General features: G+C 42.4%; 1 protein-coding gene across 1 annotated transcript; it reads right to left on the bottom strand.

Annotated features, from left to right (window-relative positions):
- Positions 1-596: 596 nt before the first annotated feature.
- tp63 (tumor protein p63) lies at positions 597-14,009 on the bottom strand. The gene is given in 9 exon segments (XM_053431455.1): positions 597-686; positions 688-741; positions 829-911; positions 1,111-1,247; positions 1,340-1,449; positions 1,767-1,882; positions 1,983-2,169; positions 8,870-9,127; positions 13,780-14,009. Coding segments are annotated over 9 exon segments (1,062 nt in total). The 5' UTR covers positions 13,822-14,009; the 3' UTR covers positions 597-611.
- Between the last annotated feature and the right edge of the window lie 4,539 nt (positions 14,010-18,548).

Here is an 18,548-nt window from a genome sequence, read left to right as displayed (position 1 = left end):
ATGTGTGTGTGTGAACATGTACGCCTGAGACAGTTTTTAATTATTCTGAGGTGAATAGGAATAGATGAGGCCAAGGCACGGTTTTTGTTTGGTGCTGTTTGTGCAAACCTGGCAGAGCACCCAAAGGCGTTACCACAAATCTTTGGAAGCTTCTCCTTAACAAAGCATAGCCAGGTACATTTGTCACGATTCTTCAGCTTTGGCTCATGTCCCATGAGAGAGCAGTAAGGGGGAAAAACAGCTCTACTTGAAACGAGTCTCACCCTTTAAACCTGCACCTTCTCACTAAACTCTCAGCTGCTGGGATACACTGAATAACATCAATTTTAAGCAATTATTATCAGCTTAGTGCATAGTGCATAGCCTTTATCGGTGCAATCTACTTTAGCGGCAGCAAGTCAGTCATGGTAAGTCTGTTAAATCACCTGCAGTCCATTCAAAAGAAAAACTAATTCATACAAAGAAAACCGAGCAGTTTAGTCAGAATAAGAGATTGCAGTGAACAAGTCCACTTGAGTTCAAGGGTGAACCTCGTAACTAACGTATATTTGTCTCTCCTCAAATGGCTGAGCACAAAAGAGCAGGACATTATGAAGAATCTATACTGGTACTCACTGTTTCTGGAGTAGGTTTTGCTGCTGCTGCCGGTATGATTCTATGGTGTGTTGTGGAAGGAACTGCATGAGCCTCCAGAGACTCTTTGATTTTTACCAAAATCTCATAAATTTCACGGCCTTTAATCTGTCGAGAAATAAAGAAAACGATGGTCAGCAATCAGGTTTGACTCGATCCAGACAACGTTTTGAGCAGCATCAAAATGACACTTACAGGCAAACAGAACACCTCCTCGTCTGTGGATCTTCTCTTCTTGATAGTAGACATCTGTATGCCGTGGGAAACCTGGCGGAAAGCTGAATAGAGAAGAGAGACGAGTGAGTACGACTGCCGGTGCTGGTAACTTCGCCTTAGCCAGAGCAGGAGGAAAACAAGCAGGAGAGCAGCAGAGAGTTCGGCAGCATTCCCTGAGAGCGGCTAAGGGTCCTGGACACTTGCAGCACATCAGGTAATGCCAAAGTTCGTCAGCCCATCACCAGCCCCAGCGCTACTTACGGCGTTTCGTACCGTCATTGCTCTTTGTGGCGTCTGTTACATGCTGCTTGCGGATGCTGTCCTCGTCTGCCTTGCGGTCTCGGCCCGGGCAGGCGCAAATCCTGGCCTCGAAGCACCGTCGGCCTAATACCTGACCGCTGGGAGAAGACGGGGACACACAACCGTCACAAAACCATCCACAACTTCACTGGAGGCATGAACTGAGGATGAGGATGACAATGACTCTTACTCTCTGGTTTCCAGAGTGACAATGATGAGAATTGGGCGTCTGTTCATTCCACCCACGCAGCTCGAGTTGCACATGAAGTTGTACAAGATCGTGGTGAATTCTGTTCCAACCTGAGGAGACAGATGAGAGAAGGTGAGTGACAACACTTGGTGACACGGAAGAAAAAACTGGTTTGTCGAAGCAGCATTAAAATCCTGGTTTGATTTTTATTTGTACTGCTCCAGTGTTCTTTCGTTTCTCTCAGGTTTCTGCAGAATATCAAGTTTTTCACTTTTTGGCTCTTTTCTTTTACTACATTTATATTTAAATCATCGCAGCTGCTGCGTATCAGGTGGACATGAGAGGCCGGGCTGTCACCGGCTATCTGTCAGAGTCAGGCTGAGGTGGAGAGGTATCACTGACAGGGCAGCATTGATGGACAGCTCACCTGGGGAGGTTCATAAGGAACAAATACACTCTGTCTTCCAGTGATGGTGTCCTCCAAGTACTGGGCGTGGCTGTTTCCCTCCACGCGAATCAGATGGCTGGGAGGAGCGATCTGACCTGGAAGCAACATGTGTCAGGTCAATAAGTGTGGTCAACAAACGCTGATTATTTACTATTAGAGTGAGAATTTTATTTGTAATAAATGAAAAGAACTGACCATCGTTGAACTCGCGGCTGAGCTCGTGGTTCGGGCAGCGCTTTACCACTTCGGTCACATGTTCGGCTTTCTTGTAAACAGGCATGGCTCTGATCACGGCACCCTGGGGCGGGTTGGTCAGGACTTTGATCTGAATGGGACATGTCTTGGCAATTTGGCAGTATAGCTTCTTCAGTTCTGTTGAGTACTGAAGGGAAGACAAAAAACAAAACAAAAAGATTAGATAAAACATAAATCAACTGAAAAAAGGAAACAACAACGTAAATGTTTTTCATGAGGCTCAAAAACAACCTGCAACTAAATCCTAAAAACTAACATTGATCCGGGTAACACCTGTTGCCTGGACTGTGCACTTCTGGTTTCCCCTGAAGCAAAAGGGGTTATAGACAAGACTATGTGATTATGACCTACCTGAATAAACACACACACACACACACACACACACACACACACACACACACACACACACACACACACACAGGTACGTTTTGGTTGTAAGAGTCAAAGATTTCTCCCCCCTGGGACTTCCGAGGAGCGTCATAAAATGGACCCCTCCAGCAGCAATTAAACTGGGCCTGGCTTTCATCTTCAAGGGAGGAGTGCTCTGCTAAAGCATCTGATGGCCACTCATCACACACATCAGAGCGACTGTAGAGACTGGTGAGCTAACACGGTTGAGCAAGAGGTGGGAAGACAATGACTCAGTTTTAGTCGTGGAGGATCCTTCTTTCGAAATGTGATGCTTGCTCACACACACTGGCTAACTTTCAAGTTTGTCAGCCAGGAGTCATGAATAATGGATGCACGTTAATCCGGCGCACAGTTAGGATTGATAACCAGCAAGTCATCAGAAAGACTGAATTGTAAGTAATAGGCAAACCCAACTGTGTAAACAAACCATTCAAATCAGTGCTGTGTAAGCAGACTTAAATCCTCTGTGTGCAGGAGACAGTGGGTGAAGTGGAAAATTTCCCTGTCAGGTTTCTGAGCGAAGAGAAGGGAACATTGTGAAAACCGCTTGGGGTTGTGTTCGAGAACAACCCAACGCAAAATTCCTCCTCGATTCAGTTTGGTTCCAGAGGAAGGGAGCCCGTCCCAGTACCTGTCTGGGCTGACTTTAAATATTACTGAAGCTTGGCATGGACGTTTACTCTGCTCCCCAGGCACAGCCTTTCATCAGGACAAACCCCAATCTGCTCCCTCTCATCTCCCTCTGCTACTAACCCCATGACAAACTACACACATTACTGCTTTTCACCCAGAGGTGGGATCCACCAACACCGACAGGTTAATAATACTCAGCTTATCTGCTGTTATTAAATATTAACAGTACATGCACAGGATGAACTGACATAAGACGACAACTGATAGAAAGTTGTGATAGTGTTCTATCTGTTAGTAAGGTTCAACAGTAGTTTGATTTGCCATTTGTGCACAAATTCATCTAGCTAACATGATATAGTGTCTGATGAGCGCAGTTCAGGCTCTGGGACATGTGTGATGACAGACGTGACTCTTCCTTAAACTCAAAGGAGCTTTCCAAAAAGTCCTCTAAAAAAAAAAGGTCTCAGGTGAATGTTTGCAGTTGCCCCTCGCTCCTAACCTGATACTCCCCGTACGCCTCTGTCAATCAGCTAAATGAGGTGGAGAAGCCAAGCAGAGAGATGAGGGGGGGAGAAAAAGAGAGAAAGAGGAAGAGAAAGAGAGCGGTGTAAAGGGTCAGTATGTAGACCTTCAAATAATTATAGGTTGTTGGTTTTTGTGTAGCTGAAGGCGAAAAATGCACAACTCTTAACGCCAAGATCTAATCAGAGACGTAAGAGAGGCACACAAACACAGTTGTGTTGATCATATCCTACTGGCACACACACACACACACATACACGCACTGAAGAGAACCATCCCAGCCCTGCAGCTACAGATTTCGAGCACACAACTATGCGCTGCTGGAGCTATGTTTGCTCAGCAGTGAGAGCAGGAGCTGCTGCTGGCTGCTGAAAGCAGTGCCTGGCTAAAGCTAACATGGTTCAGGGTGGAGGACGCCCGGTTGACTGATGGGATTCAGTGGCTCACACAGGGTGCGGCCTTCAGGTGTTAACATGTAATTATGAGTCTTTCATTGGTCACAATGTGAATTACACAGCCAGGGAACACAGAGTGCACAATACAGAGTCGCTTAATCACAATCGTTTGAAAAAAACTTTTCCAAGTGTTTGCAGGAACTGCCACGTGACACTTAGTTCTTCTGGCACATGCAGCAGTGAGGCAGTACAAATATAATGAATGAGCGGCAGAGGCTGTACAAACACTACCTACTCTGGCTGCTGCTTACAGATCTCCTGGACAGAAAACATGAACAAAGGCTGGTGTAGTTTGTACACGGAAAATATAATAATCTTACCAAATGAAACGCACAATTTGTTCTGATATGCGTACAGTGCTGCATGTGTGCAACGACTTTCTAACACTTTGAACGCACAAACACACACTTCCCGTGCAGTGCAGGTTGGGGCAGGCCCACAGCTGTGGCGTTCTTTTCTACCTGACAGGCGCTGCGGGCGCATGCAGAAGTCAAGTCCTGACAAACATCAGGCCTTAAACAAGCACTGTTTGGCGCCTCTGGTCTTGTCTTCTTCATACCAGACATGTCATGTCATGCCTGGAGCTTCTCCCAAACCTGTTTAATTCAACAATAATGCTAAGAAGTTTTTTTCCCCTCTCCTGTTTTCTCTGGAACAGAAACATAAAAAAAAGCCACCTCTCAGCAGAAAAGGAATATGTGGTAAGTTAAAAGTTTTAAACGATAATCATCTCTCGCTCTCAAAAGAAATGTGTTGTAGTCATCGACTTTAATCTTGACCCTGCAATCTCAGTGACAACTGTCCCAAGGCAAACCTGTGCACTGACATGTAGCATCATGTTTATGAAGCTAGCGTAAAATATGTATGTCACTCCTGGGATTAGCCAATCGAATGGTTGTCTTCACCAGTGACTATAACTACAACGGAGTTCAGTGCATTAGAAACTGAAAATAAAAGCAAAGATGGAGAGATAAAAATGTATGTTATGTTTCTTTTTTTCACTCACTTGATTCCAAACAATATGTTTTATGTATAAGCTTAAAGCTAAGTAATCACACAGTGGTGTTTTCTACAGACCAGTTGTAGTTACATTTTTTTATATATATTTTTATATATGTTTTGTGCTTGGCGAATCACTGCTGCTGGTATCTCCACAGGTTTTTGTTGATCTAAATTGTAGAGAGTGGGCTTTCCCACAATAATTACTGAGAAATCCCATAGCCCATATCATAAAAACCTTTTGACTCTGCCCTTTTAAAATTTCCCTTCTACCTTTTCCCATCTGTAGCTTACAGGGCTTGTGATGGGGCGAGTCGTGACAAGCTTCTTGACACAAACAAGTCTCAGCCCCATCTTGTGAGGCGTGGGACGGGCCCACAGATGTTCCAGGGGCAAGCTGTGTCTTGCTGCCTTTCGCTGGAAAACTCTTCTCTTTGAGCGTTCAAGGGCTCTCCTCCTCCTCCGGCGCAATGTGAGATGCAGCCATCAAGCTTAACTCTCTCAAAAAGACAGAGCCCACTCCAAGAGCACAGGGTTCAGGAAAGAGGCACACAGTATTTACACAAGTATTATCTACAGGCCCTCAATCCATTACTGTAATCCCCCGAGCTCTACAGCGTCCCAATGATCGCCCAAACCAGGACATTCCTCTCCTTTGACTGCTATACGTGGTGGCAGGTAATGCACATGGCAAACACAACCCATCTTTAGCTTCACAATAGTTGCATCAATTGCCAACAATGGCTGTCTCGTTTGCAACACTCGATGAATTTAGCACGCTAAAGCAAAGAAGCTAAAAAACATCTACAACCCGCAAATTCCTTTGACACGGCCGAGTGTTTTTCTCAGAGTGAATGATAAAAGAGGGAATTCAGGAGTGCCAACAAGGAAACTGTTTAGGAGCAGTTCTGGGAAATGTTGAGGTGCGTGTGTGTCACAGTTGTCCTAGACAGGAAGAGGTTAAGGTGTGGGTTAGGGATTAGGTGTGTCTCAATAAGAACAGTCATCAAAAAAAGTCAGTACACAGTCCATTAAGTCCTGTGGAAGATCCCACAGGCCTTCAAAAGGGGGGCATTAGCAGATCTATGCTCTGAGCAAAGCCTGCTGGTGACATCTTCAGTGGCTCTCCGCCATCAGTCCGTCAGTCCAGCAGTCGAGCTATCGCACTGCGATTATGAGAGCTTTGAGACAGATCACCTGAGATCAGGTGAGGGAGCCTCCTTCAAGATGGGAGCCAACACTGTAATCACCACTCTTTAGAATAGCTGCTGCCGACCACGGGGAAAATGGCTCTCTCTGTTATGGAAAATCAGCAGCAGAACAAAACAATGTTCAATGAGCGAAAAGTCTCGCAAATACTCTTTGGATTAAGTGACAGGGTTTCGTTGCTGGTGGACGATGCACAGACGCCTAACCTGACCATTCAATGAAAAAACATCTATGAGACTGAGATTACCAAGAAACCATTTCTGTGGCTCACACAACCAAGTAACTTCATGTTAAGTGGTTTATTTTTCTAATTTCCATTTATATGCTGCTAGGACAATGGAGTTTAGATTTGTTAAGAGCCTCCTAAAAACTGAGAGCAGGAGAAGGAATATACTTTATTTACCATTATTTATAATACCAACAGATTATTTGTCTATCATTATTTTATGTTATATGTTGTGTTTTTCCATCTTCAAACATTATACATCAAAGAAACAGAGGAAAGTCAATTATTTTTCACATAATTAATTTCGGGTATATAAATATATATAAATGTGAAAAATCTGAACGAATAAAACTCAAATTCCCAACTTTTCCACATTCAAACCTAAAAAAACTGTGTTGCATCATGTGTTTTGACTGAGGGACACAAAGTCTGTTGCACCTCATGTGTCAATGACTGGGATGTGTCCTAAACCAGTATGGCTCCGGCTCTGGGGCGTGCCTCTCACAAACCACACTCTTCAGCTCCTCACGGTTGCACATGAGACAAACACTTTTGTTTTTTGGACTGTGAAAATGAGAGGGATGAGTGAGGCAGTCTGGGAATTGGGTGAGTGTCAAAATCCCACACTCAGGAGGAATAAGGTGAGATGGCCCAGCACTCCCTGAGTTCAGCCTGTTTACTTGGAAGACACAGTGCATTAAAGTCACTGCATTGAGCTCAGCAGGTTTTTCAACAGTTTTAACAGCAGGTGTGGGATGTTCTTTTTTTCTATCTCACACTAATGATAGGCCTTTTTAATCACCATTTCCATTGAAAATGTAGAATCCGAAGTTACCATTTGGAAATAATTTGCTGTATTGCAGCACCATGACGTTATCAACCCTCCACATCTAGCCCAAGACGCCCCGACATTTTAACATTCGGATTCTATCCAAACTCTCCAGAAACCAATTTAAAAAAACAAAAAGTGTCACCTATGTCGTCCACAAGGGTGCTATCAATCCCCTGGACTTGTGGAGCTGTCCCAGTGGTTTCACAGAGCGGTGTACATCAGACACCAAACCAAGCAACTGTGCTCTGATGCAACAGCTGTCCCTCAGCCATGTCATGCCTAATGACAGAGCAGGAGGAGCTGGTTGTGTGGGTTTATGGAGCATCACATTGTGATATCTGCAGCCTGCACAGGACATCACCACACCTGGACCAACTGCTCAGTCTGTTTACCTCTGTCATCAACAAAGTACCAGTGAACTTTGCTCAAGTTGCGTGTAAACTGGGATTTGAACATGATCAGAACATGGTCAGTGAACATGAGGAATATGTAAGAGCAGAGAATCATTTGTTCAGCTAGAATTACATTTAAAAGCTTTGATTAATGTCTCTGACAGTAACTGCCTAGTAGTGGGATGATGCCCTTCAGTCTTTATTCTTTCAGCAAGTGAAGTGTAAAGTCTGAGTCTTTGCGAGAAATACCTGTGAATTAATAATATTTGAAGCTGTACATCTCAAGTGGCATTCTCCCCTGCGAGATGTGGTTATGCAATGAGGGATTTGCAGATGATGTGCACCTAAATCTGCCTTGAGCAAAGATTGTGAGATAAGGAGTTCAACAGTAAAAGTGTCTGTTTACCATCTTGTTTGAAAAATCACTCCTCTTCAAATGATGACGCGCTATGATGACAGCTAGAACATTAATATGTCTTTGTGGTTCTTTAGTTACAATGACAAGCATAGTCCTGCTGTATGACACACAAAACTTTATGAAACTAATTTGCCATATAAGTATATTTAGATTCATCAGGAAACAGTAATGTACAATCACAACACCAGAAGTACAAACGCTTGAATGTCCACTCAGAGGATATCGTGATTGATAACTTACCTGACAGTCTGAATTTGCCCTAAACAGACACAAACGTTTGGTCTCCACCAATAGGAAGCTGTTGTACGACCGAGATGTTATTTTTGTCTTTTCTTTTCTTTTCTTCCTAACATCCATTTTAAATTAGAGGGGAAGCTTGACACCACTATCATGTCTGTTTGGTTCAGAACCCACAAACAAGATATGTCAAGTGAATTAGTGAACTTGTGAGATGCTGGTAGGTGGGTTTACCTTTGCACAGAGCCAGACTAGCTCACCCCCTGTTGCCAGACTTTACATTAATCTTACCAGCTATTGACTGCAGTCTCATATGTCATGGACCAATACTGACTCAGCACATAAGTGGACGCTGATTCATGTAAGCGTATGTGTATAAGACTGATGGAACATTTCAGGAAGACAAAAGAAAAATACTTTTTATGAAAAATGTTTAGGGTTAGGGTTAGCCCGTCACTAACTACTTTGACAAATGTAGCAGATGGTGTCTTACCGTCCAGGTGGCAGACTTTGCCGTACTAGACTGCTGGAAGGACACATCAAAAGTGTGAGTGCCAGCGTAATCTGTGTTGGATGGGATTGCCGGTGAGGGAGACATGGCGTCGAAGGTGGAGCTGGGCTGGGCGTAGGGCGATGGGGCAGTCACGTTGTTCTGTGCATGGTCGTTGTTGTAGGGGCTGGTGGAGGTTGAGCCGCCGTTCTGAATGTTCTGATCCATGCTGTTCAGGAGCCCCAGGTTTGTGTACTGTGACTGGAGACAAAATGGAGGGGAGGGGAGAGGGGAACAACAGTTTTTTCACTAAAGAAGAATTTCAAGGACTTCAGACAAAGCACAATCTAAAACAAAAAACGTAAAACATGGATATGTAAGAACCAACCTCGTCTGATCTGTCACTTGTCATGACCAACTACGTAAACATTGTAAACCTGACAAAATCTGGTAATATGTTGTTATGCTGCATAAATCACTGAAGAACACACGGTTTGAGGTAAGAAAGAAAGATGGTGATGCTGGTGAAGGCTCATAAAATATGAAGAGATTATGCACTAGGAAGCTGAGATCTTGTTTCAAAAGAAAAAAAATCACGACAAAGCAGAGCAACACAAACCATCTTTTGCGGTGTTGTTTAGTGGTTTTTGCTCCTTCCTGATCCCACATGCTATTACATCTGCCATAATTGGCCTTAGAAATGTCTATATACCGTAAAAATACAATAAACTCAATGTCACTAACGACCATCAGGCCATGCTTGTTTTTAATCAATGTCCTTCTACTTCTTCTCCTGATCCCCTTTCCACTGTCTGAACAATTCAGACGGGAGGAATGGAATTAAAATGTCTGCCTTTTAACAGGAAGGGAAATATACGCCTGGGTCGTAGCCAGTCCCTTCCTGCTTGCTCTGCTTGCCATTCACCCCATTCCTTTCCATTTATAAATGGCACATTCCTGGACGAGGTGCCATCACCCTTGCTCTTCAGACAGCCATTAATCTCTGGGCCTCTTGTTTATTTCAAGCACGGCCGCCCACAGCTGTCCAGCTCACACCCACTGCACTGCCAGGTGTTAGCGGTGAGCCAGATGACCAACAAAACACTGATGAGTTAGACTATATAACTATTAATCTCAAGCTAGTGACTCGTGGAGCAATGTTGCTGCTTTATTAGACACAAATCCACAAACAGTCAGACTCGTAAAGTCAGACAGACACACCTGAGAGAGGTCATTCGAGTCAACCGCAGCATACTTGTAACAGCGCCAGAGGGTAGCTCGCTGTTTGGGTGAGGGTCACTGTGTGTGCGGTGCAAAGCTGCTTAACCCTGCCCCACCCCCCCCTCCCCACCCCGCAAACAATGACACCAGAGCTTATAAGAGCTTGACTGGACAACAATTGCAGTGGGCATGCAGGTGTTAGGAGACAAGTGTTTTGTGAATGGAACACACACAATAAAAAAGAAAGAACTCCTATCTGGTGGAAGTCCTGCAGCCTCTAGCAGAGAGCGGCTTCCCGACACACACTTCCTTACGATGGGCTAATTACACATTAGAAATTAGAAAGGGTTAAAGTCAATGGGCGGAGGATTGCCCAGGTGCATCTGAACTCAAACCAGTAAAAATGGGGATGGTCCAACCTTTTGTGACTAACAACAACAGAAGCTTTTTAGTTACATGATATATTTTTTTAGCTTACATTAGTGTGAAGGAAACTGTCCTTTGTTTTGCAATGACACAGTTTTCTGTTTACACAGTAGTTTTCCCGTAAGCAAGGAGTCAGTGATCATGATCATTCTTTAGAACTATGGTGCAATACACTGCTGTTGCGTTGAGGTGCTCAGCCATTCAAAGATGATGCCAGCTCCTCTGGTAGCCGATGCTGGCAGCTGCAAAGGTTAATGTGACAGGCACCAATTATCGATGTCAAATTATTAGCCTGAAGAGAAGGTGGATGCTGGCCAGGGACCAAACATAGATAAAAGCACGGACATAAAGCAGAATGCCTGACATAGAATACTTAACATGAGACACAGGGCCCTGGATAATGTGTCTCATGGTCTAAATAAATATAAGGATCAAAGATGAGGAATGAGGATAAAGCTATAATTGACCAGATAGTGAGGCCCAGAGAGGCAGAGTCTCACCTCAGCTCATCATGGTTTAATGTTTAATTGACTGGAAGTAGGATATAAGCTTTGAAAAAGATTGTGCGAGGGAGTTTAAGACCTTCTCCTCGTTTCCTTTAATCAGATCTTATTCCACTATAATACAGCAACCATTTAATAACCACTTTAGCTGCTCTTAAAAATTCCTTCTGTTTATAGCCGACGCTGTGTTTAGGCCTTTGGGATGTCAGGCTCGTAAGCAGGAGCACGATAAATCAGCAGCCTTGTCAGCCTCAGCAGCCTTTAATAATGTTTTTGAAGGTTGTTCTGTCTGTTTGAGGCCTTCAGTGTCTTTGTCTGAGAAAAAGCCTGGAGTAAGCACTTCAGCCCAAAAGGAAAAGGAGCCTGGTGACCTTCAGGGTGAAGGCCTGTTCATTTCAATGTAGGAATCTGAATTATCCAGATCACATATCGGGCATATTTCAAATATGACAGTGCTAATTTAAAACTTACTGCTAACGCCAACACAGCGGCATTCGGTATGGCATACTAACACATTCAAATTATTCCTTGACTTGTATTTATCAAGATGTCAAAGACCACATGAATGCACTAAAAGCTTTGAGTATTCAGTATCTTATTTGTTTGTCTTATCTGACTCAAGGTAAATCATGTTGATCTTCAGCTTCTGATTTCTGCTCCCTCCCTGTCAGTACATTAATGTCTGTGAAAGTCCAAAGGTTGTGATTATTGTTCATTGATTAATGTGTTAAAGTATCAACAGTAGTGGGTTCACAAAACCGCAGAGATTACGTGATCCAACACTGCCAGCAGAACATCTATCAACGGAGCACCATGGAAACCAAACAGTTACATAAACCAGAGTTTTGCCTCCTACTGGAGTTCTAGAAAAGATAAAACTATATCATTTTACATCTTTAACATAAAATACACAATGTCTCCAGTTGCTGCTGCTATGGTCACAAAGTGTAAGCACTGATAAAGCTTGAATGACCAATAGATGACAGGAACCAGAGCAGACCTGGCCTGAGGGGAAATTACTCCCATTCCAGACTCTCTGCTGACCTGCTCCATCTACCTAGGGCCAGAATATAAGAGCATCTCGGGGACGGTGATGAGTGACCACAGGGGAGGGAGGCATTAAAGGCTCACCGTGGGTTGGGGGTTGAGGTGGGGATGGGTGGGGGTCTATCTATTCCTTTTACCTGCTGGGGTGGGCAGAGAAGGTGATTGTATCTACATCAACACACCATTAAAGCAATTACGACCCTGGACCAAACAGCAGCGCCTGGTCGGCAACATTCTAATGGCTGCAGCGGCTCCCTGGAGACTGGGGATGGGGGAGGGGGAACCTGATACCTCACACACTGGGGGGATTGAGCCGGACACCACTTAAAGACCCCTGCTCAACAACTTAAAAGACAGTGACCCGACACACCTGCTATCTGCAACCTGCAATCTGAGAATCTGTCACCGCTCACTTGCTCGTTGTTAAGTTTTAGTTAAGGATTTGGTTGGTAAAAGAAAAAGCACAACCCTGTTGTTCAGTGGAAAAATCAATGTCAAAGGAAAATGATGGCTGTGACATAAAACTGATGAAAACAATCCTCAAACTACAGCTAATATGTCATGTATTTCATACAGATTCGATAAGTCAAAGAAGTTTAGCTGTTTTTAAGCAAACACGCCTTAAAGGTTAACTCGGCATGCAATTGTAATGGTTACATTTACTTGCTGTGAAACCATACACTTTTACAAAGTTAGAATAATGCAATGATGTGTAATTTAATATTAAAAAAGGAGCTGAAAATAACTTCAGTATAAACTCCATTTAATGTTTAATTCACTTTAAAACAGCCATCAGAACAGATCCATCAGTCAGGATGCTTACGCTTTCATTGTGAAAAATGGGAATCAGTCTTCTGATTGTTTTTTTTAAATGATGATTAATTAATTAAAAATCAAGACTTTTGTTTTGTGGAAAGAGCAGAAGAATATTTCATGAAAATGTCAGACTCACAAAGAAAAAATGACAAACACTGATCCCGTGAGTGTCCTGCTCTCCAAATTTGTTATTTAAAAAAGCTCACCAGAGTACCAGAGTACTTTCTAATCTTTGAAATGATGTACATGATGGTATTTGCCTATTTAATATTCTTTTCTTTATATTTTTCAGAGCTTTTCAATGAAAGATTCCTTGCAGACAACAGATGTTTATCACTGAAGAAAATCAAAACGCTTCAAAACTTTTTGGAAGTTAGATTTTCTCCCACATTAAAACACTTCATCAACAACAAACAGACTTAAAGTAAAAAGGTTAATCACATGGACTGAATAATGGATCTCCCAGTCAGACAGCTGAGATTTTATAAGGGTATTTTCAAAAATCCTCCAGGTGTTTACATTCCCGAGAGCCACACACGCACACAGATGTGCACGCAAACACACACCATCAAATGCATAATCCTTCTACCCGCTTCAAAATCTTCTACGTAATTCTTACTGTATTTAAAAAAGCTGTCTGAATTTGAGTGTATCCATATATTTATGTTTTACGTAATCAGAATTACATTTTTCGGTTACACCCAAAATATTCCTGTGTCAGGAAACAAATTATTCACATATGTCCAAGATTATGGATAAATAGGAACACTGACATTAAATTGTTATCCTAAAGCGTGAGGCATTTTACTCGTGTTTCACATGTCTTTTTCGCCCGGAAACCCACTAAAGGAATGGGAGTGAGGGCCAAGGCCCCATAAGCAGCTCCTCCGCTGGTCTTACCTCACTGTAGGATGTAGCGGTCCCTGTCTCCAGGTACAACATGTTGGCGCTGAGATTGAGCAGAGCTGCTGCTGTTTGCTCCACTGGCTCCAGGATTCCACAAATCTCTTTTCCTCACTCTGAACGAGTGATGTGGACTACAGATGCAGAGTGGACAAGCAGAAGCTTCTATAGGAATCTATGGGAAGCTGATATATACCTGGAAGAGAGGGGAGTGGTCTAAGAAGCTACCTGTTCAACAGCCGAGTCCACACCCATCTCCTGAGGAACAGCTCCTATGAAGCTCTGCAGACGTCCTCTAAGTCGAGTTGTGAATTAATGAATCAACTTGGAAGCTTTGCTCAAGATCAACCTCAACAAAAATATTGAATGCTTGATTCGTATGCATGCATTTTTCCGTATCTTAAATTAAACAAAAGATAATTTTCACCAGAGAACAACAACGTTATTTGCCATCTAAATTAAGCTATTCAAAAAACATTGATCGCATCCACATGGGTGGATGACATTAACATAATTTGCTAAAGCGACAAATTCTACCAACTAAAAAGATTGAGAAAATATAAATGAACACAGAGAAAAATCACAAGACGTGTGATCCTCACAGCGAGAACTGTTGTACTGTGCTGGGAGAGTATCAGCTACACATGTAGTCACCATTAGCATAAGAATAGCTCCCCTCTGCATCGTCAAGCAATCTTAATGCAGAGCCCCCCAGAAAAACAATGTGACTCCTGTAGATTGCTTGTATCTATCAGAGATGACTGATGTAGATCTGTTTTGGAAACATGCAGTGTCTCAGGTGGCAGCACTCACCAGCAGGCCCTTAGCACAGCTACAATAAGTCTAAAACAAATTCAGCATCATTTGCCAGGTTTTAAATTTTGGGTGGAAAGCTGAAAACTTTACATTTAGGCTCAGGTGGTTTTCGAGGTTCTCCCCGACCTCAAAGAACAATTGATTAAATAAGCAAGATAAAAAAAATCTGGTTTGTACATGAATCATCTGAGACTGAAAGTACTTGATTTTATTTAATGAACTAATAGAAACATGGAGTAACATTGCTAATATAAACATGAGTAGATGCATGACACGTGAGTTCACTGATCAACAGGGCGCAAGTAATTTCTCTTACTGCAGAGCCAAGGGGCTTAAAACTTTTGCCCTGTGGTCAGAATGATTTGAAAGCTGTCTGAAATCTTACGCACAACTATGAACTGAAGGCAGTGTCTCCAATCACCAACCACACCCGGGCCAGGCCCCGGGGCCACAGGTCAGCCTGTCACAAAAGGCAAATCAACACTTTAAAGAGTCCAACCCAGGGGCCTCCCAGCATAGCCAGGCCTCAGTGAAGGCCGGGCCAAACCTTTTGAGGGTAACAATTAGTTTAGCTAAACAAACTTCTAATTATGGTAAAACAACATTGGCATCTGAAAAGAAGTTAGAGTACTCAGTGTTGGGGTGAGGCTGAAGTAAACTATAGCACAGCCATTGTAGTTAAGCAGGATAGGAGAGACATATGACTTTATACTCAACTGACAGTTTATTAACTCCACCCAGCTAAAATTAAATCAGCTTAACAAATGTCTTTGATTCAGAGAGGTGCTGATTCAGCTTTATGATTTTAGATGCTGCTGTTTGTGTTGCTGTAGAACTGCATTGCATTATAAAGAGAGGTGGACACAATAATAGATAACACCTTTTCATAAAATGCAAAACAATTTCAATCTCTCCAAAAACTGCAGCCTACAAAACAACCATTGGATTAAATCAACATCCATCTCAACAAAAGCTGAAAAGCTTCGCGAAGGGAGGATTTATTGTATTAGTCTGCATTAGATTGAGTTATAGATAATAAGCCAACTGAATGAAATGTAACTAAAGCTGTTTTCAGACATTGAGTTTGCCTTTCACATTTGAACACGGTAGCAGAAGACTCCTCTCAGAAGCGTTCACAAACAAGACAGATTAATTCAGTGCTTTCAGGTGAGAGGTGGTGCTGTGTAAAAAGTCATCAACATTCCCATTCGGTTATGGTGAATCCTCTGGAGAATCTCCAGCTGTGTTCTCACAGAAAGTGACAGAGTCATTCGTGTTCTTACATACAACCACTCCGGATAATTCCAAGAGATTTCAGAGTTCAGTGTAGGTCTCAGCAGCTGCAATAAACTGCAATGGGCTTGTAAATCAATCAGCACATACCTTAAAACTTTATAAATCGCATACCTTTCTTTCATAATTGAATTTAGACCAATATTGAAACCAATCTAACGCAACACTTGGCATGGTTAAAAAAAGGATTCACAGGTTAGGATTACAATTTAACACCCTCCATTCAAATTCACTGGTCACTCATTGTCCTGCCATCCTAACCCATTTACTGGGAGAGTGTAGGAGCATCTAACTGCATCAGCTCAACTGTTACAGCGGTGAGAAGCTAAGAGTCAGACCAGGCAGCAGCTAAAGAACTGCAGATCCAGGGGCTCAGACAAAAGAGGCTTTACTGAAGTTTTTCCCTTTAAAGAGTCGGTTCCTTAAGTCAGCTAGATTAGTTTAGTATCAAGTATCAGGCTGCAGAGGCCAGGAAGGCACAGACACCTGCCCCGAAACCATCGTGGGCTCCCATCCACACTGACAGACGCAGGCAGTCAATGGAGAGACGGAGAGCATCACTTGGGTGGCAAATCCTAAACACAATCAACTGCCACCACATCCTGAAATACTATTGTTTAGAAGAAACTAACTTAAGCCGCTTCTGGTAAACCTGCATTTACCCCACTAGGCAATACAATTTCAAAATTACAACTACATAACAATTTAAATGGGACAGGTCAAACCAATTGCAGGTGTACAAGAGGAACTATAGGGGACTTATCAGCAACAACTTTACCACCATTCAACATTGGGTAGGTAAAACCCTAACTTACTGAAAGTTTTTTTGTGTCTTTGGCTTTTTCCACATAATTCATCATTCAATATCTGGTGGTAGCAGTGGTGCAAGTGCATGTGCATAAACATTGCTCATTCACGTGCAACAGATTCCGAATGTACATATTTATACACAGAATAAAAAGTGAAAGACAAGCTCTCACGTGAGAGAGAGTACTGCATTGATGCCACTGGAGGTTACATACACATCTGCAGTTAAACTATGAGGTCTGATTGCACACAGCTATACGCCAAGTAAAAGATCTCTTATGTAATTAAGAGAAGTGTAAACATAGTTTGATTCACTTTTAAATTGTGGCGGGTTAAATTAGAAAATGGTGGTCTGCCAAAGTGTAGAAGATTAATGGGAAACACTGGTTATACTTTACAAAAATCCACCAGACCTCCATTTTGACCTGTAATTTATTATATATGTAGAAACTACATGAAACACCAAAATATATGAATTCTGTTCGACCAATACATCCAGAGAAGAGCTCAAATACGAAGGTATCCTCAAACTACAATAACTGAAGTGAATATCGACTTGACAGCAAATTCATTTAGTCAGCCACAGGAACTCTTCTAGGGACAGAGGACCTTCACTTGCAGGGAAACCATTTCAAGTTGTGGCTGCTGTGCCTTCTGTGCCTCTGCCATCAAAATGTCATACAGTACTATTTTTCCAAAAAGAGCTCTCAGCAAAGATTCACACAGCATGTGCACAGTCTTTATTCAGACTGCAGCTACACACTGGTTGTAGCTGGTTTCAACATTCGGACCAGGGATGCGAAGTTTGCTTAATGTTGTTAATGTTTGATGAAGATGTTTTTCCACTCAGTCTAAAAAAGGAGAAAATGAAAAGATGTGAAAAAGAGATCACTATTACTTTAAAAACATTGGTCTCGCTGCATGTCTGCATTTCAATATCCGTCTAAAACCAGTCACACCCTGGTCACACCACAGTGGATTTCAAAGGAGACAATGACTCCGGGGGCAATTTCAATGTTGCACGCAAAAATCGCATCTAAAAATCTCAGCTCTCTTGAATGTGCTGTAAGTCTGAATTGCGTAATCGCCTTGGTCTTCAGTTGCAGTTAAAATTCAAACACTACAGTATAAAGTTAATAGTGTCAGGTTTAGATTCTTGTATTATACGGAAATAAAGAACCAGAAACACATGAACAAAAATAAATGGAGTACTGTTGTTAAGTTTTAAGTTTCTAACTAAATTTACTACTTTGATAATGTTTTTTGGAGATAATGTTTTGTTCTGTTAAAAATGTCAAAATCAAAAGCATTTTTAAATGTAACCAATGTATTTAAATGCAGTAATTTCAAAGTGATGTTTTACAAATGCCGTTGAAGTTGTTTATTAGTTGTACCTCACATGATCCAATAGTGTGGAGTGAAAGTAGAGTTAAGCTAGAGGACGTAAGAAAAATGATGTCAGGGTCATATGGGCTCATGCCCCCACAGTCGAACCAGCTCTCATCCTGACTCACTGACGCAACAGTTGTACACAGGGATCACGGCAAGGATCGTGAGTTCTTTGAAACTGTGCCTTAAAAACACATTCTTTATGCGCTGGAGGCAAACTGGTGGAGCATTAAAAAATAAACGAGAGCTCATTAAGGCTGGGTATTCAATGTACAGGTTTCCTTTGGATCAAGTACAACAAGAATACATGAGGAATAATCCAAGTAAAGCTTAAAATTGTGCTTCATGTTAATGAATTAAACGCGCCGTTGTTTGGGAGGTAAAAAGATCTAAACTGTGTATTCACACTGCAGAAGACAGGAAGTTCTGAGGTAAGATGGTTGTTATGACTCAGAGTGAAA

Source organism: Pleuronectes platessa, chromosome 9 (genome assembly GCF_947347685.1).
Source record: "Pleuronectes platessa chromosome 9, fPlePla1.1, whole genome shotgun sequence".
NCBI classification, from domain to species: domain Eukaryota; kingdom Metazoa; phylum Chordata; class Actinopteri; order Pleuronectiformes; family Pleuronectidae; genus Pleuronectes; species Pleuronectes platessa.
This window is presented reverse-complemented; position numbering and strand designations above follow the sequence as displayed.